At 41.3% G+C, this 25,034-nt stretch overlaps 2 protein-coding genes across 3 annotated transcripts; both read right to left on the reverse strand.

Annotated features, from left to right (window-relative positions):
• Positions 1-872: 872 nt before the first annotated feature.
• ifrd2 (interferon-related developmental regulator 2) lies at positions 873-12,952 on the reverse strand. Of its 2 annotated transcripts, XM_033629571.2 has the most exons (13): positions 12,428-12,952; positions 11,319-11,375; positions 6,385-6,501; positions 6,181-6,265; positions 5,865-5,989; positions 5,008-5,165; positions 4,318-4,371; positions 3,961-4,139; positions 3,662-3,770; positions 3,362-3,496; positions 3,120-3,248; positions 1,929-2,021; positions 873-1,706 (listed from the first exon to the last, which is right to left on the reverse strand). In XM_033629571.2, the coding sequence occupies exons 1-13, from the start codon at positions 12,468-12,470 to the stop codon at positions 1,626-1,628; spliced, it is 1,365 nt and encodes a 454-aa protein (XP_033485462.2). In that variant the 5' UTR covers positions 12,471-12,952; the 3' UTR covers positions 873-1,625. The 2 variants fall into 2 exon arrangements, with proteins under 2 accessions (XP_033485462.2, XP_033485464.2); XM_033629573.2 differs by lacking the exon at positions 11,319-11,375 and having other exon boundaries at positions 12,428-12,614.
• A 501-nt stretch (positions 12,953-13,453) lies between these two features.
• Positions 13,454-24,301, reverse strand: amt (aminomethyltransferase). The gene is made up of 9 exons (XM_033628000.2): positions 24,052-24,301; positions 22,381-22,548; positions 21,807-21,887; positions 19,219-19,350; positions 19,048-19,126; positions 18,766-18,911; positions 17,347-17,527; positions 15,720-15,875; positions 13,454-15,053 (listed from the first exon to the last, which is right to left on the reverse strand). The coding sequence occupies exons 1-9, from the start codon at positions 24,175-24,177 to the stop codon at positions 14,878-14,880; spliced, it is 1,245 nt and encodes a 414-aa protein (XP_033483891.1). The 5' UTR covers positions 24,178-24,301; the 3' UTR covers positions 13,454-14,877.
• Positions 24,302-25,034: the final 733 nt, after the last annotated feature.

Here is a 25,034-nt window from a genome sequence, read left to right on the forward strand (position 1 = left end):
GAATGTGCTTAAATAGTCTTTATTTAATTTGATCCATCTTCTGTCCATGTGCCTTAACACCAGAACTACTGATGAGACCGTTAGGTGAAGCTGTAATATGAGAGGCCTGCTGCTGCACTTCATCCAGAGGGTCAAACCCGATTCAACAGTATGAACTTTGAAAGCAGATGAGATCCCAGGCAGCTGTAAGTGTGCTCTTTAAACTTCATATAATGAAAAAACAACTGACTGCCATTATAAATAACACCATCAAACATCTGGTCAGCAGCTCTGGTTCGTGGCACGTGGCTCATCCAAGGAAAAATCATTCAAATGCATCTAATGATTCAAGTACACATCTTACCATAATTCCCTATGTACAGTCTATCTGCAATACATGCACATGGATAGATTGTATGACCCACCAACCCGCATTAAAAATATACATCAAAAACAAAACTAGAAATTCTTATCGTCATCCCATAATTGTGTCTGTAAACAGTTCTTAGCATTTTTAATGTTCTTAAAAATCACACAGTACTGTTTCTTTAATAAATTAGAAGGTAAAATACATCATCCACCAAAAATGGTTAAAACGTATTTTTCCTCTCAAAAAAACATATTAATACAAAGATGACAATATTATCTCTTGATTCTTTAATAGGCATCTTCTTGTTTATGTCATTTTATGTTTTATTTTATGATGTTAAATAAAATTCATTTTAAACACACACCCTCACACAAACACCACACACAGTTTTCTTTTAGGTTGCATTGTTTGTAGAGTCAGTTTGTGGTTTGGCAGCTGTAGCAGCCACTCCGGGTGTAAAGACAGAGGACGACTGAGGGAATAACGAGGAATATTTAGCCCAGAGGAGAGGTTCTCCACAAGATTTCCTTTTTTTTTTTTTTTGCTTTAACAGAAGTTGATGCTCGGGTATTAAACTTCAGAGATTTACCAGGACTGGTTATACGTCCAGGAAAAGCAGCTTTGTGTGGTAACTGAAGTCAATAATTAGGATTAAAAAGACTTGACTGACCTGTCAAGGCACCAGGCAGCAGTTCAAGCTGAGTATCAGAAACAATACTCATCAGCACCAAAGAGGGTTGCAGTGATTGTAACATGGACGGCTTCCACAGATCTCAAGTGAACCATAAAGCTTTAAAATGAGTCTTACAATGAAACTTAATACTTCACTTTTTCTGTATTTTCATTGGTAAAATTAATAAAAGACATTTTGATATCTTTTCCTCTCCTGTGTAATGAAGTTGTTTTAATCCTGCGTTAAAGCTTTAGCATTGCTTTACAGTTGATATCCACTTTGAAACATCAGAACTTTTGGGAAATACTATGAGCAACTTATGTTCACTCCATTTTGTGTCACAAATAATCAAATAGCAAATGCTCTCAAGGAGGAACAGTAAAAATGCCTTTGCCTGTGGGAGCCAAGAATACATGTCGGCCATCTTGAATCTGGACTATTAGTTTGCAGGTGAAGAGCACATGTGAAAAGCCCTGTAATAGGTTTGCTGTGTCTTTGTGTGTCTGACAGCTGAAGTGTTGAAGGCATCATTTTGTATCCGTCTGAATACGGCCCAAGGAGTTCCTCGGGTGCTCATCCATTCAGTCCGTTCTCATCCACCTCTCACATGACGTCAGCCCTTTTGTCCCTGACTTTGCTCCTCTGTTTAGTCCTGGCCTTAAAAGCTGCTGAGTTGAAAAGATGCTGTTGAAGAAAAAGGTACAAAGATGAGTGCAAAAATATTTTTCTTCTAAAGCTGTAATGACACTGGATGTCTTTTTTCATTTTGAAGCACTTGCAGCTGAACAAGGACACAGCATAAATGCAAGACGAGGAGGAAAATACTGAAATAAGCATTCACACAGTCCAAGGTCAGATCCTTTATGTGTGCAGGTTGAGATTTAAGGACAGAAGAGGTGCCGTTACCTTCTCAAATCGAGAGATCTTGTTGACTTTAACAGCGGCGTCCAGGATGAGGGGAGGGCCGAGGCCAAAGATGTCTCTCAGTAGTGGGTTGAACTGCATCAAAACAAAACACACACTAAAATTAACAACATGGGTTGTGGACATAAATGTCCAACTGTGAATCTACTCAATTTTCTGTTTTCATGTTTATCTTACGATGAGACCTTCAAGAGTCAAACTAAATTGTGAATAAGGATGTGGATGGATGTGAAATATGTGCTTATGACAGCTTTGAAAAGCCACTATTCATCTTTAAAATCTGCCAAAATATAGTGAATTTAATTTAATTAACTGAAGTGTAAACTCATCTTGCCTACCAAGGACCTTAAAGATCAATTTTTCAAGCGTTCTTTTTGCTGAAATGTCTCATTTAGATTTTATTGCTTATTATACAAATCTAATGGCAAGGCGGTGGGATTCACCCACGTGTGTGGTCCATGTGTTGGTGTGTTCATTGTGTTTGTGTGTTGAGCGGCATTTTATGACACACAAAATTACATTTTCCATGCTCATATTCTGCTGCGGAAATTAGCAGGCAAAAAGCAGTGTTCTTACTCATTTTTAGGTGTTTGTGTAGTAGCATCCATGTCAGATGTTAGTGCAGTCACTACTTTAAATATAATATGTAACTTTTCCCCCTTACAATGTCTAAAAACACCTAGACAGATGTTATATATATTGTTGTTGTGTTCTTATATCCTAGATGTTTCCAACAATGTTCAAACCCAGAGAAATCCGTAATTTTTATCAAAGACACAGTCTGTGTCATTTGGCCGCTGTCGCCTGTCAGTGGTGTCATATCCCCTTTGCTCATGCATCAGAGTTGTGGCTGTCTGCCAGAAGTGGTCCGAAATTTACTTTTTATCCTATTTACAGCCACATTTTCATCATTTACTTTTTAGATCTTGGTCATTTTTAACTTAATGCTTTAAGCAGATATATGATTTTAGTCATCAGACGTCTGAATCTTAAGTTATAAGAGAAACAAGCTGGGCAAACAGCAGCAGCTCGGCCCTTCTATGTCGAACAGCATTGGAATAGCAACTGAAACTATACACAGCACTACTGGGGCGCAAATATTCATTATTCCTATGAGAACAAACTGAACTACCTCTTTTGGAGTACACTACTGGCTTCATTGTGTTTCCTGACCTGCAGATGGTGGCTGACTCCGGACTCCAGGATCTCTTTGAAGGCATCGTAGATTCTTCTCCTCATCCAGCTGTCGATGTAAACGCTCTCCACTCCAAACCTGATCCTCTCCTCGGTGAAGTCTTCATTCTGCAGGAGAAGGAAGGGGACATCACAACGTCAAAAAGGGCAATAGTTGAAGGACCAATTTACTCCTGTGAAAAAAAATATTTACAACAAATGGTTGCAGCTATGAAACATACCTCTATGTAATGCAGCACCTCTCTGAAGATGTGGCGCTGTTTCCGCCTGTCGTTCTTGGCTCGGTGCTTGTTGCCGTCTGTGGCTAAACTCTTCAGACTTTCACACAGACTTTCACTGTCCTCCACCTCAAATTCCTGCACACACAGGTGACATAATTATAGCATGCAAATATGACATAAAAAAACAGAAAAATCCTTAGACAGTATATACGGAAATAATGGTCAAAGAAGTTACACAGTAGTTTAAGCAATGTGTATGCGTACTCCAAACGGTACACAGTTGTTCGTGTGTGCATTTACCTCGTCTATATCTCGTCCCAGCTCCACCAGCATGGCGATGGTCTCTCCTACTGCTATCCTGTAGTTGACGTCACTGCTCTGCAGACACGCCTGCAGCTTAGGGAGGTGACTACAGGGAGGTAACAGAGGGAGAGAATCACTGAGGGATACACTATTAGTCACCGCTGATGACTTTTTACTTTGGCTACATGAGTTATCAAAATGTTATGCCTATGAGGCTCAATAGAGCTGAAGGATTGCCATAAAGAATATTCCGATGCATCCATTTTCATGTTAAACACTGAGTTTGTTTCACTCACAGATCAAGCAGCGTAGTCAGTCTAGATGCTGGGCAGAGGGTGACCAGCAGCGACCAGGCCTGCAGGGCGGCACTGTGAAGGCCTGGACTGCCAGGTTTGGGTGTAGGCAGCGTTCCCTCTCTGTTGGGGTAGGAAGACTTGAACACATTCTCCAGAAGGGCCAATGACTTGACTAAATCCTGGAGGTTCCAGTGGTGATGATCAGGAGAAAAGAGAGAAAATGTGATGAGAGGTGAGAAAGACATTCTGCTGATGTATAACAATAGGTAAACTGAAACCTCAATATTTCCCTGTACCCCCCAGTAAGAATTATGAGTGTCATGATGGATTCAGCCTTCGAGGGCAAGTTGTTCTCACCTCTCCTTCTTCTGCAGTAGAGACATAACAGCACATCCCCAAAGCTCTGGCACACTGATGGAGACAGATTTAACACAAGTCAAATACTCTGAAATTTAATTAGTGAAGCTGCAGTTCCCCTGGTGTAAACTTGAATTTTGCTAACATCTGAGTCCAAAGAGAGAGTCCCAAATGGCTGCTGTTAATGTCACACTGTGGGAGTGGTCCTCAAGTGCTGTGTTTTATGCGTTATGTTTGTTTCCAAAATTGACACAGTGGGCAGAAAATAACACTTGATGAGGGCAATATGACGCTTAGAACATCAAAGCTACAACCTTGACAGGCTGGGAGTTTCTCCTTTAGTAGGCAGTCTGCCTCAAAATTGAATTTCTAAGCTTTGACTCATAAGACAACAGTGGAGACCAGAGTAACATCAGCTGAGTGAAACAAATGCATTTCAAAAGTTGCATTCACTGAACTCTTGACTGAACCAGACCTTTTATTGTCACATTGCTGACTCAGTTCTCAGCTGCAGTCTGCATGACTCATTTATGACACCAATATTTACACATGCACATGTCTAAGCTGAAATGCCCAATGTTTAATTCTCTGCTCTTCTTGTCTCTTATTTTTAGGAGTCACTGTATAAGAAAGACAACTCCATATCCAACATTTTGCACAATTTTAGAAAAGGTTTATGTGATGACTTACACTCTGGCGAGCTGTTATACTGGCACTGTTATCAATCAGAATTGCTGTGAGGATGGGGCGAAGCATCTTGAAGCCCTCCTCTGCCTCGTCTCCACCTCCAAGCTGGATGCAGAGCAGGGTGAAGACCGTGGCCGCCGCTGCCTGCTCCTCTGCACTGCCTGTGGGGAAAAGATAGTTTTTATTTGTTTAACTGCAGCTGTTGCTGACTGCGATTCTGTTCCACCTTGGCCCCTTTTACACTGCCTGTTCAAGGGGGGAATGTCGCACTGCTATTCCAGCTTGCTGTTCTGCATAAAAGGTGCAAACATAGAATGAAGGGACAGAGTTGTTTCGCCTTTAAGCTGGCTGTGGACTTAATAACAGCGCTAAATCAACGTCTGGAAAGGACGGGTGTGATGTTTTGATGACGTGTTGTGTTTTGCCCATTGCCAGGAGATTTCAGAAGCAGCTGATAGTAGTTAGCAGCTAACTCGAAGAAGAGCAGCAACTAAAACTGTCCGTAAATTGTGGAGACAATGAGGTCAGGGGGCTCCTTATCCTCCAAGCAGAGGAATAAATCAACCACCATATAACAGAGATGGTAAATGGTTGTTATTGCCATGTTATGCCATTATTATTGTTTAAACTGCACTGCCCATTGTGTATGTTTTATGTCACACTAGAGACTGACGCTGTTGTTTTACATGTCACACCCATCACGCCTTTTTTGCCTCTGTAACACCAGCATGCTATTGATAATTACACATTGGGGTGGCATCATGCTCAAGTTGTTTCGTTCTGTATCAAAAAGCAAATCTGACATAATAAGGGTCTCATTTTGGTCGGGCTCTTGAGAAACAGAGAATTAAATGATTTACCCTTTTTAAGACTCCTTTCCAGGCAGTCACTGATGGTGAGGCGTCTCTCTGTCAGGAAATCGTACAGCACTCTGGAGGAGAAGGCCTGTCGCAATGACTCCAGACCTGCTAGACGCGTCTTAGCGCTGAGAGGCGGATTCAAACAGAGATAAAACACACAAAGGTAGGTATTTATGGAAATATTTTTTAAGTAACATCTCTCCCAGCAATATCTAATATGGTCTGGTGTTGACACCACCTGACATTTCCATTTCTTAATATTCATAGTGACAAAATGAAAGCTAAGAAATAAAATGAATAATAAATAAATAAGCACCTCTTATCCATCAGCTTGTCTATACACTGCTTGAGTTTGTCTTCTGTTTCCTCCTGGGCAGTCTGCTCATCCACCTGCTCCCCTCCTGTGTTTGGCCAGTCAACACACACAGAATTTTGTTAACTGTATGCAATGTTAATGCTTCAGAGGTGATGATGGTAATGATTCTAAAAAACAAAAAAAATATCTGTATTTTGGACAAACCTGTGCTCTCTTCCAGCACAGAGGTGCTTTCACTGGCACTGCTGCAGTGGCTGAGAATATCAGACATCAGCTCATCATCACTGGCACCCGACTCTCCCTTCACCCCATTTCTCATACCTAGAGGAAACATAAAGGCAGATTAGGAAACAGTTGAGACGAGGGAATAATGAAGGAGAGAGGAGGGGTATGAAGACAGAGGTGGTTGTGTTATATTTACATGATGAAGGATACAAAAAATATCAACTAATCAACTAATTAAAACTCACAGTTAGAGTCTGTTCACACATAATCTCCAATTTTTGGTTCTGTCAGGGGAGCAAATGTGGATGAATCCCCACTGAATCCTGATATGTGCTAACACACACAAGTCTGCGTGCTGAATGTTTTCAGATTGGGTGAATGGTGATTTAGAGTCAGCTGATCTGGAGAATGCAGAGCATCTGTATCATGACAGGCATGAAGAGAGAGAAGTTGTTGTGGCAGAAACAGAGTATGAAAAAAGATTTTAGAGACAGGAAATAATGAGCAACACTAGGTTGAATATGTATGTAAACGTTTCCAAAATAGAAGCCACAAAGTTGTTGGACAACAACAGGCATTTCCTCCCTTTATTGTACAAACTGCTGCCTAGTTCTGTATTGTCTTTTCCTCAGGCTGTAATACGAGGGAGTGGACAAAATATCTAAACTTTTAATAAATAACACCTCTGAAGAAATTATGATGATCAGTTTTTGGCGATAAGAAACATTACTTCAATTCTATGGTAATATGGGGTGATGTTTTATTGCATGCACTTAGTAATCAGATGCGCCAAATTGTTTTGTTACACTGGAAACTGTTTGGAAAAGGGCTGGTACTAAAAAAAGCTTGGCAGGTGATTGGATGACCCATCAATCTATTACAGGCTACCTTCAACCAATCAGATCAACTGAATCCAGTTAGAAGAAGAGCAAAAACATATTTTCCATCGAGAAAAGCCTTCAGTTGCTGTTCATTACTCTTCTTTCAAGGAAGAAAAACACTCAACTACTGATGTAATTGATGCTATTGCAGCATCTGGTATGATAGATAACCTCTTTAGGAGCCGGCAATTGCTTCTCTGTGTGTCTCATCCAATGCCTATATATAAAAATTGACAACGCGTCTCCACTTGCTCCCACTGTACAAAAATTAAGCCAAATGATCCTAGATACAGGTGCTGCCATCTTGCGCTGGTGGCATTATTTGGAGCCAGTGTCTGTGCAGTAGCAATTGGGAAGTGGAGCCATGGTATCAAGGTCCTGCCCATACACCCATGTTATTATGGATCCCATTTAACCCTAACTTTAGCCCTAACCATGACCTCTTTGCCCTACCCCTAACCACCCCCAATCTCAACACCTTGACAGGGTGAGTACCAGCCAATCATAGCAAGGTAGGGTAGGACTTGCCAAGGAATGAAGTGGGATGTGGATCTGTGAATGAAGCACAGGTGGATTTTCTTCCCCTCAGCAGCAGTTTGTTGATCAGCCTATCAGTTTGTGGTCTGATCGATCAGATTAGATCAATGGATTGGGGGAGCAGCTGTGCAGTTAGACAGGTTTGACCCAGCATTGGACCACGGATTACACAGTTTCAATGGGAACGCAGCCATTCTCAACTAAGTAAGTTGTAAATGCGACAGTCAACACTAAAATGAGAGCATTGTTGTTATAAGACATTGAGTGCTGGTGTCCCTTTTACTGCGCCTGGCGCTCTGCTGCTCTGTCTATGCCCAGAGTATGCTCTGCACTCCAAGAGTGAGGTGCTCTGAATAATCAGTATATGCCAACAGTGTTCCAAATTAACAGTCCAACTCAAAAAAAATAGAAAATCAATATGTGGAGGCAAATGCTCATTTCATGGCCGGCCTCCACAATAAAATGAATGTGTGGGAAACCCTGTACCTAGTGCAATGTCTGGACAGAAAACTCTTCTTAACAGATGATCTCTATAGTGTGGTAAAGAGCCTAAAATGACAGCTGGTTAACTGTGAAATATTAATAACAAGACGCATCCCAGAATTAACCAGAATTTGGCTGGAGGCCATGTTCCAACAGTGACTAATAGCAGGTTTAGGGAAGTTGACTGTAGGCTTACTCTGCTCAGCTGTCTGTCTTTGTCAGTAACTGTACACCAGTCAAGTTCTTCTTATACACAAATACACTCAGACCCACACACAGGAATGAATAGCAAACACAAAATTGTCATCCACAAACCTCAACTTACAGTCGTCCCCTATAAGGCAACGAACCACCTCCTGTCATTTTCATATCTGCTCTCCAATGCTGTCATGTTTTATTATCAACCTCACCCACACAAGAGCTGATGTGCGCTACATCAATAATCAGGACACAATGACAGGAAATAGCAGATAACGGAGGGATGTTCCATTTGGCAACTCTCCTGTCCTCTTTTATTTTTTTTATTGGTACCAGGCAGTAATTTGTGTTTTATTGTTTGAACACAGCTCTGCCCTGTGTGTGTGAGATGGAGTGTGTCAGTTTGTTACACACAGTCAGAACACAACAGGGGAGAAGAGCCATGCAAGCTAAGCTAAGCTAACCCTTAGGTTCCTGCTGGCTCAGGACTTTCTACTGTTGCTGGGATTACTGGAGACCAGAGCGGCCATTCATTTATTCAGTCATTCAGTGTGTATGATCCAGAATGGTCAGACTGTGTGTGTGTGTGTGTGTGTGTGTATATATATATATATATGTTGCTGTGTCTGTGTGTTCATGTTCAGGTCAGCCAGGACGTCGAGGTTACCCAGGGGTCACTTTAAGTGTTGCAGCAACGCAACATGGAAGTTGCAGTTATGAGTTACATTATAGTTAACAACATTATTAATAACTGTTAACTACCTGCAAAGGTATCAAGTTCTGTCATGTCACTCTGCTTTAGGTACAAGCGCCTACCACAAATAAAGTAAATATGATAGCTAGCGACGCATTTCTGACATCATTAAGCTGTTTCCATGTGTGCTCAGGTTGTGAGAAAATTCCAGAGAAGAATTCAAATACAGCTGAATGAGTAACTGGATCCAGGACTATATCTGTAAACTGAGTAAACTGGAGTACAGCTCAGCCATTTGACCTAAATTTAAAGTGTCGCCTGTCTTTTCATTCTACTGCAAAAGTGAAACAGTCAGGGTGGAAGTTATCATCAGCCACAAGCTGCCAAATTTATGCTGTGGCCGACTTATACTTACCACTATCTACCAGACTATCATTTAAAGGCTCTTCTGCATTCTTCTGAAATTGCTATTGACTGGCAAATAGTGATAGTAGCAGTAAAATTAGTGACACCTGTTTGGGCACTGTAGCTTTAACCTGACACATCTTACTGCTGGCTGCCGCTTGTGAAATGTGTTACAGTTGAGCGGACACGATAATAGCTGGATATCTGCTCAATGCCAAACCCGAACTGTAATGTAATGACACAATAGTTGCACAGTGTGTTCCTATTAATAGCTACCTTCTCACCCACGTCAGTATATTACTCAGTTAGTTGTAAAACTGGGTGTGTAGGAGCTTATAGTGCTGAACTGGCAATACAAACTAAAGCCTCTGGTCTGACTTGGAAATCATAAATGATGGTATTATTGATAACCTTGTGAAAAGAAATCCAGGTTTTCACTGTTACAAGAAAAACCTGACTACAGCCCTCGAGCCTTGACAACCCTGCGTTCCTTATGTAATATTCAGATTTCTTTAGTAAAATAGCCGCAGCCTCTCTGGTTCACAAAGCTACCATTCACCGCTGAGATAACACCCCTGCGAGCCTGTATCAGTCAATCATCCAGTCATCATCTTTGAACCCCCGGCCATTGAACTTGTTACTCCCTCAAAGCCACACACACACATTAATACACACACACACACACACACACAGGGACAGCTACGCTACTTCCCACGCAGGCCTGCCCACACACAGCTCAGCTATGGTAAGTGTGAGCTCCCTGCTATAACTCACGTGTCGTCTCCAGTTGGGTACTTTATGCTTACATAGCAATCACTCAAACAGCTCCAGTAGTCAGTCAGTCCCTGAGGAAGAGGATCTAATAACGAACAAATCAGAAGTCCGAGCCAAAGATGTGGGAGCTCATTTGAGTCCCCTGGGCATGGCCTTGTAGTACAAGCTTTAAAATGAAAGACTAAATTAACCTGTGCTCTCTCTACACGATGTTGCTTCACTACAGCTTCACAAATCTAACATCAGATTCAGTCACATTTGCTGTACTATATGTGGAGATTTGGCAAACATTGCAGATTTTAACTCTTAAGCAAGAGTACTGATGACGCCATTATGAATTAAACCAATCCTCAGTCTACCGTGCAGTGTGGTGGTGATCTGAAAACAGTGTCAAGAAGAGAGACTTCAGGGAGCAATGACTGCCTGAACCCACATTTTTCTGGGGTCAGCGCAGGTAAGAAAAAGAGACTGGATGGTTGGAGAGATTTCAACCAAATAAATGGCCCACTGTGAGCACACTCAGACATAGGCAAAGTAGATGGTGATAAAGCAAGACTAGATGTTAGCAGCCAGCTGTAAGTGAACAGGTTGGGTGGATGAGAAGGTCAGATGTGGATAAACTTCCGTTACAGTCCTTGGCTCTTAGCCTTTTAAACAACTATGAAATTCAGCCAGACAGTGGGGCATTAACTCATGGTGTGACATGCAGATGCTGTGGTTAAGTCAACCAGCAGTCAGTCAGTACAGTAAGCAGACTGGGCAGGTAATATATGAGGAAGTTAAATCTTTTCAGTGCTGCTGGAAAAACAACGCGGTGAGTTTAGCACGAGAGAGACTGGTGGGTTTACTGCATGCACTGCAGCAAGTTTTTGAGAGCTTCTGGACAAGCCTCGAGTCGGACACGAAGCTTAGGTCAGGGAGTCGAGGGTCAGAGGAGTTACCTTTCAGCGAGGCTTTAGCCGACAGCTGCAGCTGAAGAACCTCCTGACGAAGAGAGCCTGGAGATGATGTATGGATGGAGGGATGAACGGATGGATGAAAAAAAGGGTGTATAGATTGGAGGGACCAACGATGGGCAGATATATGAATGAATGAAAAAAATGCAGGAATGACCATGATGGAGAAGAAAACATCAGAAGTGAGCTCCATTTTTTCCATTCATGAAACGTTGCACTGCAAAATGCTGAAGCACAATTGACAATTCTGCACAAGTCAGAAGCCCTGAGTTACAGTTAGTGTATTTTTAATCTTAAGGAGAAATCCACCTCCTGCAAAAATGTGTATATGTGTTAGAGTGTGTGCATTTAGGCGCTGGCACGTGTGTACTTCCCGGGCGACGTCACTCCATAAAACGTGAGGGGGCTGTAACGCCCTTAAGGCACATGCATGGTCCGCACCACTACTGCCCAACGTGTAGCGATGACTCCCAGGCAGCAACTTAACAGCACGCGAATCATAATATGTAAAAGCACTGAGAGACACTGCTGCACTTGTTGCACGGGCTGTTCCTCTTAAACACAGTTTTTACCTACCTGTTTAATTTAGCATTGCGCTGCTGCTAAAAATAGCACGTGGTTAACCTTAACCCTACATGTGTAGCTTTTAGCAAATCCGGGTCCTGAGCGTTAGATGATATCATCAGTTAAACATAGGATGAATCACACTTGGTGGACAGCCCGTCAGTGAGTCCACACGTGTGTATAAACTCATTAAGTGAGTGGCTTCAACATAAATGTCTCAAATTAAGCTGCAGCTCTAATTATAAGCCACATGGCTGAACATGGCAGACAGGAAAACCATATACAAGTAGCTGAAGTTGGAGGAGCAACAAGCTGCCTCACTGTTTTTATCATACACGTCATATGGCAATGACACCCAATCTACTAACGCTTCATTACTCTGTCTTAATGCGAAAGATGTGGTGATCGCGCTTTACAACGTCTTTCACTTCCATCCTAACTGCTATATTCAGTCATTACACTACCGCTGGTTGCCTGCCAGAAGCTGAATGGTGAGTTAGCATGGCCGCTGCTGCTGCTGCTATACTTACCCGGCTTGCCGGAGCCACGTTTCCCCTTTTTACTCCGTGGCATTTCGACTAACGCTTTGATCCACACTTCACAACAAAGCTAGCTGGTGTTAGCTAGCTCACGTTAGCTTGCTCTCAGTCCAACTGTCAACTCGGCTCCTCGCAGGTTTGACAGTAGATGTGAAGGTGTCAGCAGCGGAGGGCTGGATAGTCTCCGCGGTGTGTCCTCACAGCTGGATGAAAAGCTCCCAAAATTACACCTCCTCGCGCACTTTTGTTGACACTTTGGCTAACGCTGGCTAGCGCCGTTCACGAGCAGCAACCGCCAGCACGCTCAGCAACTCCCCGCTTTCTTCACTTGTGGAATTAAAGAGTTGTCAGGCGGCGGAAAAGTCACTTTCTTCAACTGGTCTCTCGGTGTATTATCTATGATTGTCCCCCGGTAATCTGTATCTAATACCAGGTTGAGATAGTAAGTATTTTCCAAAGTGTTTGGGACGGAGTTTTGAGCACGCTGCTGTCGCCAAGTCCACCATCTTCCTCTCAGTAACTGTACTGAAAAAACCGGCAGCCGGGGTTGCCAGGTTAGTTCGGTTAGCATCCTCCGTTTCCGGCTTCCAAAGTCAACCACAAACATTCTGGATGAATCCCATTAATGCGAGGTTTTTCTATGGGATGGTCAAACTTGAGTACAGTACAACAGTACAATTTTGGGTAAAAAGTTAATATATTGAAAATACGGTCAGTGTTGAAATTCTTAAAAGAATAGTGAATTATCCAAAATATTAAAAACCTTGAGGTTAAATCACAATACTGACAATAGAGGCATCATTTTTGAGCGTTTCTTAAAAATAAATAAATGAATAAATAAAATTTGAAAATAATTCAGACGTATGTGCTGATCTTTACCCATTTTTTTTAATTTTTTTTTGCCAGACAGATGGCTCACAGTAATGTAAAGTGGGATGTCTTGTATAAAAAACATTTGTGCAGCATTATTTTAATATCAGTGTCCATTACAGTAGAAAAAATGACAGTGGGAAATTGTAAATTGAAATAGTCTTTAATAAAGAGAAAATATTTTCTACATGTTATTCAAAATGTTAACATGAAAATTCAGTTAAATATTAAAATCCACAGTGACGCAGAAAGTGCATCTTCAAGACAGAAAACCTGACAATCTATAAATCAGTAGTATTTCTACATTAAGTATGTTGTTATTTCTAACAAAATAATACATTCAGCATTCTATAGAAAGTCCAAAGACAATAAAATTAATTTTCATTAGTTGCTAGACAGAAAACACATGATGACAATTAACATATTCAAGTTAGGTTTTCATTGTACCACATGTAATGTCAATTTCTCTTTTAGGTTCATCATATGATCATATTATAAACAGTAGTTGGTGTAGAGATCAGGTTTTTCACCATAGCAACAGAGCAAACTAGAACCCCTCTTAAAAACTTTCCAAAAACAACTACTTGAGAAAATTTGCTAATTAGTACAAAATGCCAGTTCGACAAACTGAGCCAGTACGTTAGTGTTGATTAACATACTTCAGATAAGGGTTATGTGTTGAAAGGATTATTAGTTGGCCCTGTCTGACCTCCCTTGATCAAGCTGTTTACAACTAATAATACTATGGATAGAAATTTGGCACTGTGACATTTGACAGACCTTAAAAAAAGCCAACATGTACTGATAAAACATCAGAAGAAAGATTTGGAATCTCTTTGTTTTGGTCCAGCGGCGACAAAGTAAATGACGTCATGTTTTATTAGCGAAACCTACAATCTACAACAAAAGGTTAATTCAATCTTTGTGTTTAATGGATTCACACAGCCTCATTCTTTCTTATCTTACTGGTAGTGCAGGAAGTTGATTCAGTTCAACCTGCTCTCCGCTTATAAAGTAGAAAAAAATAACAGTGCTTGGTCTACAAATCATGTTAACACAGCATCTAAACCCATACTGTTGCACATACTGTATGTTCTCAGACTCAACAATACTGCTTTTAATTTATTTCATGCACACCCATCCACAGATGAATCCATGTTAATGGATGCAGCCTTTCTTAAACACACACACACACACACAGGCAGCACGCTAGCTGCTTGTAGAGAGACAGCCTGCTGTTTAAAATGTCCTGCACAAAGTCTTGTAGTATCGTGTTGTCCTCAAACCACCCGTCACTTTATACTCTTGTGCATTTAATATGCTTCACAATGAAAGTGCCTGATCACATGACCAGCACAAATACTGTATTGTATAATAGTTTGTCATATTGGGTAATTCTCTCTCAGAGAGCTCACAAACAAAGACTTTCAGTCTTTTTTTAGTGTTGTATTGCTGGAGGTAAACAGACGGGGGCAGCATTGGTAAATACGGGACAGGGTTTAGGAATGTTTCCAGTGTATGTACTGTGTATGCATGTGCATGGGTGGGTGTGCTATGTGTGTGTGTCCTTCCTATCCAGAATAGTAGTTGGTGGGAACGAAGGGCATCTTGCTGACGGTGGCGGGCACTGCTTTTTTCCTGACCTCGACCTGGATGGCTGTTCCATTCTTAGTGAACACTGCGTCCACGTAACCCATGGCAATGTTCTTTTTTAGGCAGGGGGAGGGGCAGCCGCTGGTCACCTCACCTAAACAAAACAGCAAAGAATAGGTCATAACGTGGAACCTGTCTGAGGCACTTTCTGGCTTCATCTTCAGAGAAAAAAAGATGACGAGGCAGAATAAAAACTACTGGATTTTTTTAATTGGTCCTACTTTGTGGTTCATATTTTCTTTCTGGTCATTTACTCAACCACTAAAAGCTTAGAGTGGCAACAGACTTACAATCATAAGGATTTTTTTCAGTATTAATATATGTCACACTTTGGTTTATGCATGCAAAATAACATGTGAAAATATGCTATAAAAATAAACTGATATTTATCATTACTTACACTGATATAGTGTGTATGCCATCTTATGTATGATGTCAAACTAAAGTGCACATTTATAATCAGATGATATAGTAAACTCACAATGTGTAGGATGTCAAAATGTCTGACTCTGGCGACCCCCAGTGGTAAAACCATAAACTCTACACTTTGTGGCCTTAGTATTAACTCTTTACTGTGTCAGTTGTGTTTTGTGTTATTTTAAAACAATTTTCAACCTTCCAGTTAAACTAAATACTGTTAATTTTATTTCACATTTACTCCAGCAGTGATTCCCTCCCTCTCGTGATGCACCACTCCTAACTGAAACAGAGGTACCACAGCTCTCTCGTGTCCACCATTCCACTGTGTTCGCTCACTCACCTATAACCTTTCCATCAGGGCTGAGTATGGGTGTGTGTTGCCTGACGGGGGGGCCGGTGGACACCAGGCCGACTCTCTTCCTGGCTGTCTTGGCTTTTATTTGAGGTACAATGATGTCAGCGCCTGGGAAATCCTTGGCCTGACGCCGACGCTTTCCTGTGTGAGAGAAGACAAAGCAAAGAAGTTAAAGAAGTTAATAAAAGTGAACCAACACAAGCTTATCATAAAAATATAAATTATAGCTGTTTTCAGTAACTGTTCCTGGGCTCTCAGTATCAAAGACACTGTTGATGTTCACAATCTGTTTCATGTTTAAAACTCCGAGTTGAATGTTTCTGATTTCACACACGACATCTTTTTAATTCCGGAGTATAAAAACAACAATTGGATATTTTACAGAGAGCTGTGTGCCAGACTTTTTCTTGGCAGGTCTACACTCGTTGCCGGGCAACTGGTCCCAGACAAAAAAATAGGCCGGCATACATCCTCTGTGAAACTGCTAATTGTCATTTTTATAACATGTTCATTAGTGAGCTGTAGCGGTGCTGGTAGACAGTTTGTTATGTTGGGACAGAGTCAGGATCGCTGTTGCAAGGGCACAGACACTGACAAGGGATAGAACAAAATAGTCTGTACTTAGTTTTTGTTTTGTTTTGTTTTGTTTTTACCATAACTAATGTGGTATTTGTGGTACTGTAAACCTGTTGACACGACACCTCCAGCTGCAAAGAAGGTCAATTATAAATCTCTCTATTCCAAATTTTTGAGCTATGGTGGTTTTATATTTATAAAACTTTCCTCAAGCCAGGAAAAGTGTTTAAAAATCTGTGATGTAATGTTAAGTCTACCAGCCAAGCGGGAACTTGCAGGTGGGGAGAAACACTACTGTGCATATTCAGTTGGCCACATACTGTTGAGGTAAATCCAGAAGCTACAAAACGTTTTTCGCCTATGCGCCAGGGAACAACTCAGTTGAAATGAATAGGGGCCATTTTTGGTCCAGCATCTAGTTACTATTAAAATCTATGGGGGAGATAACCAAAAGTGCAGACAGGTTGAACGAGCTTAGAAAGACCAGGGAATTGCCAGGACACTTTTGGAGCTGCTTTTTACATCCACAAAATATTTTGGACATGAAGGACTCCCACTGCAGGGGTATGGGCATTGGGAGCAGATGATTTGCCCAGGGGATGTGAGCTTCAGCAAAGAGAAAACTGCATGTCCACCATTCAACACCATTCACAAAGGTAATACTAGAAATGTTGGCACATGCAGTCCAGTAAAAAATGATGTCTGAGGCAAGTAAGTGCACATTATTTGGACTAATGGCTGAAGGAACCATCGACCTAAGTACATCTGAGCAACTTTCTTTTACCTGCTGTCAGCACATGCACATTTAATGTGCAGTACTCCCCAGCAAAAAGATATTCCCAGGTGCATGAGCTGTTTCCCACTGCTTCAAGTCTTTATGCTCGGCTAAGCTAATCAGCTGCCGGCTCCAGCTACACATCTACTGCACAGACGTGAACATGAAATCAATCTTCTCATCTAACTCTCTGCACGACCAAAGAGTCCCAATATCGAAACAGTAAATGATAATATTTTGTAATGAACACTAAAATCCTACCTATGGTCCAGACAAGGGTGCCTTCCACAGGCGTGGTGGTCTCATCTATGTCATTGCCATACAAACAAAGCCCCGCCTCCAGCCGCAGACTGTCCCTGGCGCCCAGACCGGCCAGCTTCACCTCACTGTTAGCCAGCAGCTTCTCCGTCAGCTCCACCACTCTGGACTGAGGGACGGAGATCTGGGACACAGAGGCACAGACAGGTTGTAGAGCTAGGTCTCCATCCAGGAAGTTTTAATGGAAATAAAGAAGTGGTGCTGCTGCTGGAGGTGAAGTATATTTTCAGTAAAGATATATTAGTATAATACAGATGATGTTTTTTTAGTTGTTTACTTACTATGTTGAGAAAGACTACTTATCTGCTTCAGCATTTAAAGACATTCAGCTAATTAGCATCTTATTTTTGCAGACCTAAAATGTTCATGGGATAAAACACAGAGTGAGTCAGCAGCACTGAAGGGAAGATGAGTCTATGTGAAAGAAAACGTTTGATAATGAGAAACAAACTCCCACAATCCCGCTGTCAGACAGAGAGAGACCCACCCACACCCATCCTGATATCTGCAGAGGTCCAGCACAGTGGGCTGAGAGAAAAGATAAATCCATGTAGTAAACCATTAACAACAAAATGGAAGTGAACCAAACTGAACACAACACTGTGACAACAAGTCTGTGTGTTCAATGACTTAGCACATTAAATGCTGAAAGAAACCATCTTATCAGTTTCACATTGTGTTTTCCTCTTATGAGAACACTGGCACACAGGAGCAGGAGAAGGTGTGCGTACGCAAGACGATTTTTTAATTGTTTATTAGCCAGTTGCTTGACTCAGTGGATGGCAATGCCTGTCTATTGGTCTGTCAGTGTCTGTTCGTCCATCAGTTTGGTCCAGACTAAAATTGATCAAAAATTATTAAATGGATTGTCGTGAAATATTGCACAGAGCCTTGTGGTGCCCGTAGCATAAATCCTACCAACTCTCCCTAAATGTTTCTCCAGCACACTGGTTATCAAACAATGGCACATGCACCACTGGTGGTAGCAAGCTCCCTCTAGTGGTATGTGGAAGGATCTCCAAAATATATATGTTTTAATTAATTAATTTAAATATATATAATGCTACCAAAATACTACAACATTACGACAACAGAGTGCATCTGTGCCCATGATTAGTCTATGCCACTGTATTTTAATGTTGATCATAGTGGTGGTACTTTAAGAGCCTAATATTTCCTGAGTTTCTTTGTGGGGTAAAAAGTTTGACAACCACATTTGCCACACACATTCAGAGGGTCTACAAATGTGTGAAAGTATCAGCTTCATTAACCTTCGTCTTTGCTCAAAGTCACTGTCAGATATAGCAAAAAAAGCAGAGGAAGAAAGCAAAGAGAGGAAAGGAAAGAAAGAAAGATGCTGACCTCCACTCCATCCTCTCCAGTGTATCCACAGCGGGTCACCCTGCAGCCAGGGATACCAAACACAGTGGCCAAGGTGGAGGTCATGAAGGTCAGCTTACTGAGGTCCTCTTTCAGCCCTGCCTGGAGCACCTGAGACATGGATGGACCTGACGACACACAACACAGCTGATAAACTATCAACATAAACCAGGACATGGAGAGTCCTACACAGAGGAGGTCAAAAAGTCATGTCACAAAGAGGTAAGAGAGATGGATAGAATGAAGTAAGGAAGAATATTCTACCTTGCAGAGCAATCAGCGCTTCATCAAGGAACTCTAGATCCACATCAAAACCTTTAGCTTTGAACTCTGCCAGTCGAGCCTGTAGGAAAAACACACACACGTCACACATTTTCTATCAGTCTACCACACTCCCGATCTGTCTGTCTACACACACCCTCTGTCTGCATTTACCTTCATATGGGCTGTGTCTTTGTCGGCGCAGCCAGCATTGGAGACGACGTAGAGGTAGCCCTGGTCTGTCTTTGTCACAATGAGGTCATCGATGATCCCTCCTTTCTCAGTGGTGAAGAGGGACAGTGTGCCCTGAGTGGATGAGTGGGTGAGTATGTTAGCTATGCAATGGCTCTGTTCACAATAAATGGATCTTAGATGATGCCAGCATAGGGCTTATTTTTTTCTGTGACTGTATCAATGTTTATTTTGAATTTCAAAAAAGGTGGAAATTTAAACAAGGTTGTGTGACATTTTGTGGTTTTCTCATCTCCCCATTTTCTCACCACCTCTGCTCTATGAAGCATCTTCTGAGCTGTCCTTACCACAAAAGTCTTCTCATAGCAGAAAACCCAACAACCTTTGGATGCATTTTCACCTGGATTTTATCCAAAATCAGTTTAAGCCAAGCTACTGATTCTTAGAACAGACTTCATGGAAACTCAAATCTGTTGAGGATAAACTGGAATCTGAGAACTAATTTTGCCTGGAGAACCACAGTGCATTGATGTTTGTGATAGGTCAGTCTACCACAACTCTGAACTCTGTCCCATTTCAGAGGATTCGACGGAGCTGCCCTTTGAAAACGGTCTATAAAAGGCATGACAAATGACAAAACAAGGCTGCAGTCAGACAGAGGTCGCATTCCTTACCTACATTTGTTTGGGGCTGAAAGTGAGAGAGGCCTATTTAATTCAGTTCATTTAAACAGAACTTTATTTATCCCGAAGGGAATTCTTGTGCCAGAGAATGCTTCAAATTACAGTAACAGAAATTACAGTGACAACAATTAACATTAACAAACCAGTAACAACCAGAACAACCAGTATGTTCACACAAGGTCACACACTGGGCCTAGTTTTTAAAAACATTAGAGTAATAAGTATTAGTATCAAACTATTCAAAATACACAAGATATAAAGTGTTTCAGGAGCAAAAAGCAAAAACCTGTGCCAGTAACATTAGAAGTAAGCAAAGTGCAAGAGTTACTAAAAGGAACTAAAATGGTGGGAAAATGCAGATTACAAATAACAATGAGAAGGAGTACGGCACATGATTTTGAGACAATGATGTTGCACTACACTGACAAGTGATCATGATTTAGTGTGACCCATTGTGACATTTTGTCTTGAAATGTGAACTACGGTGGAGGTGGCTCCTGAGATGCCACATTATTGAACACATTATTATTCATTATTCATTTTTATTTTAACGCAAACACAGTCAGTGTTAAATAATCATTTCTTATCACATGTGCTTGTCAGTTCCCCTCAGCTCAAAGGTGCATTTTAGAGTCATTCAGCTCATTGTTTCAGTCTTTGAGCCTGCAGCTTTACTGTTTCTGTTTCACTTACTGATTTCATCAGATTTGTTTCACGATTCAGCAGGTGGTTGCTTTTGGCTTCAAAAAAATCTCCAAAAACCTACTGTACACTACCTGACCAGCACCAAGAAGAGAACAGAAACAGTTACAGTATGCCACATTTCCACTGCATGGTACAGCACGGCTCTACTCAACTTGAGTTACTCTTTCTCAGTTTTCCATTAGACACAGTTGTGAATAGTACCTGGTACTTTTTTTTGGTACCACCTCCGTTCAAGGTTTGATGCAAGCTGAGCACATACTACAACGTGAAGCTGAAACACTGCAGACCACTGATCAGAGAGAATTGTCACTAGAATCATCACTTGCTCAGCATGGGACATCCTGCACAAACACAACAGTTTTTTAATAATCACGCTACCGTCAACAACAACCACATTTTTTTTTAATATATTCAACCCAGATTTTTTTTTAAAAAAATGGTAGCCCGCAAAACTACACCGTACACTCCATACACAACGCCTTACAATTCACAAAGTGCAGAGTTTCTTATGTTTGGTTGCTGATGAAAGGATCAGTGAGAGTTGCATTGACAATGATGTCATGATAGTTTCACGCAGTGTCACTATGGCAACCAGCTGAGAATCCCACCCACACTGAGGGGATACTATCTACAGTGGAAAACAAGAAAAGTTCCTTGAGAAAAAGACCTGGGGTCTCATTCTTAAACATTGCATACACACAGAATGAGGCCTGAAAGAGGCGTATGCCACTTCCCATGCGAAAGATGTGATGGTTAAAAACAGACTTGATGGGAAAAACTTTGACCCAAGCTTATAAACATTTTAGATTGGTGACCCAGATGGTGAGGTGGAAGCCTGATTGTAGAAATTATCAAATATTTTTGGGGCAAGCCACTTTGACTTTTGTCAGTATGCACATTTTTAGTATTGATCCTACATATTGTTTTATAAATGAGACCCCTACTAAAAGTGAGTTAAGATGGGTCAATCTGAGCTGAAATTATGCATTAGCTGGACCTTATTAATCAGGTGGCCAGAAACACTCCAAATGCTAATTTAAGTATCTGGTGAATGTTTAAATACCCAACTCTCTGCTAAAAAGTTTCCCAGATCAACTTGAAAGGGGAAGATACGTCTATGTAAGTGAACAAAAACATCTCAGAGATAATGCAGGTTCAATATGAAACCATCCTTCAGCTCACCTGGTTGTCCTTGAGTTCTGCAATATCTGCAACTACTAGAGACTCCATGAACTTCACCCTGTCTTTGCCGTGGACTTTGGTCTGAGAGAAATAAAGAAAATGATATATTTAAACATAGCAATGGCAACAAAACAAATTAATGTAACTCACAAGGTACCTTATTTTACTATGATTTTGGTGATGTAACGATACTGGAACTTCTAACTTTGATACAATACCATGAAAAATAAAAAAATTTGATACCACAGAGAAAAATTGACTTTGAGGGAATACAATGAATTTTTTTAAATTTAAAGACAAATATAACACGGCTATAACATGACAGCAATGACTTTTCTTTTCTTGGTTAGTTGCACAGGACAGCAGAATGACTGTAATTGAACATTAACAATAAGAGAGAAAGCACAGCTGGTACCTGTGTATCAATACTACAAAAAAATGAGATTTGAAAATATTCAGATTCAATATGTATAAATAAATCAATATTTCTGACAACCCGACTATGATTATGTGAGTCTATGAGCACTATGAAATACTGTGTGTATTTGTGTGTGTCTGTTGACACTCGCCTCACCTGCAGCATGTGGCTGACATCGAAGATGGAGCAGTGCTCTCTGGTGTGCATGTGTGAGGCGATGTGACTGTCTTTGTACTGGACAGGCATACTCCAGCCTGCAAACTCCACCATCTTCCCCCCATGCTCCCTGTGGAAGTCAAACAGTGGAGTCTTCTTCCAGGCAGCCTGGAGGGAAATTAAACATTATACTGAGTGTACATAAAGTGAATTCTGATATATTAATTAGAATGGTTGAAGTGATGTGTCTTAAATGTGCTACAATTAGGATTTCTAAATATCTATACAATGTTTAATCTTACATGTCAGTTTTGTTTGTACGTGTTTCAAAAAATGTTATCATCATTTTTGTATTTGACTGTTATAGGGTATATTTCAATGTAATAACAAAAGTTATGTATTGCGTAATTTCAAAGAAGACCCATATACTTGTCAAATGGCAGTATAGGTCAGTCCCTGCCTACGCTCCTGTGTACTATTCTTTCTGCTCTGACTTCTGACCTTTGAACCCGCCAGTGAAGGGGGCTTATCAGCGCAGTAGCAGAAATGCATTATGGGGCAGAGTGTGTGTCGGCACTTTACATAACACTCTATTGTTTATTGTAGCTATTAATTGGAATGAACAAAGGAGGAGTGGTTGTTCTGGTTCTAACACACACACACACACACATACACTTAATGAACTACTACTGATTACAGCGCGTCACATGGTTAGGACTTTAGTCTTTTTACCCCTTTTGCTTTGTGCAACACTCAAAGATAAATCTTAGCTGACATATTGTGTTTGACTGATAGTTTAGACTCCTCTGTTCATTCAAATTAATCGCTGACTTTGGTCTTTATTGTTTCCACAAATATGAATATTATCTTAGCAGCTGAAAAGTGCAGAAATTCTCTTTCTGAGTCATGCTTCTGATGTCTGCTTTATCGTTTAATTCATATCTCTTGCAGAAAAATCACTGAAAGTGCAGGAAGGAAATGAATGAATAAATTACTGGATGAATGAATGTGGGTAAGGTCACACTTCAAAGCCTCCCATTGAGCAGAGATAGAGCTGGCAGTGCTGTAGATTCAGTCACTCGTGCTTTTAATAAAATCATGTTGTGCAGCTCGGTGAAGTGAAGCAGGCAGAGGGAGGGAGGATGACAGTCTGCTGGGACAGATGTGCATTATGTCTGCATGAAGTGACTGCTGCTGCTGTGGCACACTCTCATGTTATTGTAATATGTAGTAACACTAAAAGAGCAAGGGAGGTGATGTTTAAATATGATGGCCAAAATAGCTTCAACACTGCCACCCACTGAATCCTAAAAATCTGGATTTTTACAATCTAGATTTCAAATATGATCCGGAAGGTTAAAAAATCTGACATAAGGAATTATCTTAATTCATATTAAACCTACTACTAAGGACAACTGACACGTCATATATGTAAAATTTCCATTTAAAGAGACTATTATGGAAGTTATTTCCTATAAGACATTAAGTATCAACACACCAGAGGGCCACACATTCTGTAAAACAGTCAGTATTGTTGTAATACTGATAATTAAATGAATCAACACAATATCTGTCCAAATAATATTACTGCACATTACTAAAGCACATGCACTTTGCATAAATAGCAGTGCACAAAGTTTACCGTGCAGCGACCCTTCACGGTCCACCTACCTCAGCACTTGAAGCCTGTCTCCTCCCCGCACATCCAGCTCCAGCCACCCGCAGCAAACCGTCTCTGGAAGCCCGCAGCCCGAGCCCCGAGCCCCCGACACCGACCAGCAACCGAGCCCACATCATGCCGCCTGATCCCCCGCTGAAGTCTCGCTCACACACTCGCTCCTGACGGGTAACACTTCCGCTGTGCTGCTAAACTCTTTAGACTCGTCACACTGGAATTCCTGCTCTTCTGGCAAAAACACATGCAGCGGCAGCGATTGGAGGAAAGAGCAAAGACTTGTGGGATATGTAGTTGATAAGTCTGTTTGCCCAGGAAGGAGCTCTTGTTTGATAACTCTCGCCTCATCTTATTAAACTAAAGTAATAAAGATATAATGATTGGTTATAGGCATAATATCCCAGGGTCATATATATTTTTAAGGATAATGTTGTGGCTTATAAGGGTCAAACCTGGTCAGCTTCAGCCAAAATCTGACCAGGTTTTTAACGGTGGTCCAAAGCTGGGATGTACTGTGCAAACAGAAGAACTGAAAGGAGCAGTGTGCAGGATTTAGGGGGATCTAATCACCTAAAATTAAGGGTTGTCTTTTTGTTAGCTTAGAATGAGCCCTTACATCAACATATGGAGCACGTCGTCTTCCACTGAGCCCTCCATGCTGCACTGCCATGTTTCTACAGTGGTCCAGAATGGACAAAAAGTGACAACTCTTTTCCGAGCACAGTCTCACTCTGAAGTCATCGAAATCCGGCACTTGGGCAGTGACTTGCGGTGTCAGAAACCAACGAAAAAAGGCATCCTTTAACATCGGTGTGATACGCAGTTGGTTGCCGGCGGCATCAAGGGGACAGCGGCGGGACAAGGACAAAAGTTAAGGCTGTGAAAGTCCCAGTTAGGTAGGCGGGAGGGGTGGTGGATGGGTCCAATAAACACAGATTTTCACCTGAGAGAGCGGTGTTCTCCTCCTGTAAGATTCTAA

Source organism: Epinephelus lanceolatus, chromosome 8 (genome assembly GCF_041903045.1).
Source record: "Epinephelus lanceolatus isolate andai-2023 chromosome 8, ASM4190304v1, whole genome shotgun sequence".
NCBI lineage: Eukaryota > Metazoa > Chordata > Actinopteri > Perciformes > Serranidae > Epinephelus > Epinephelus lanceolatus.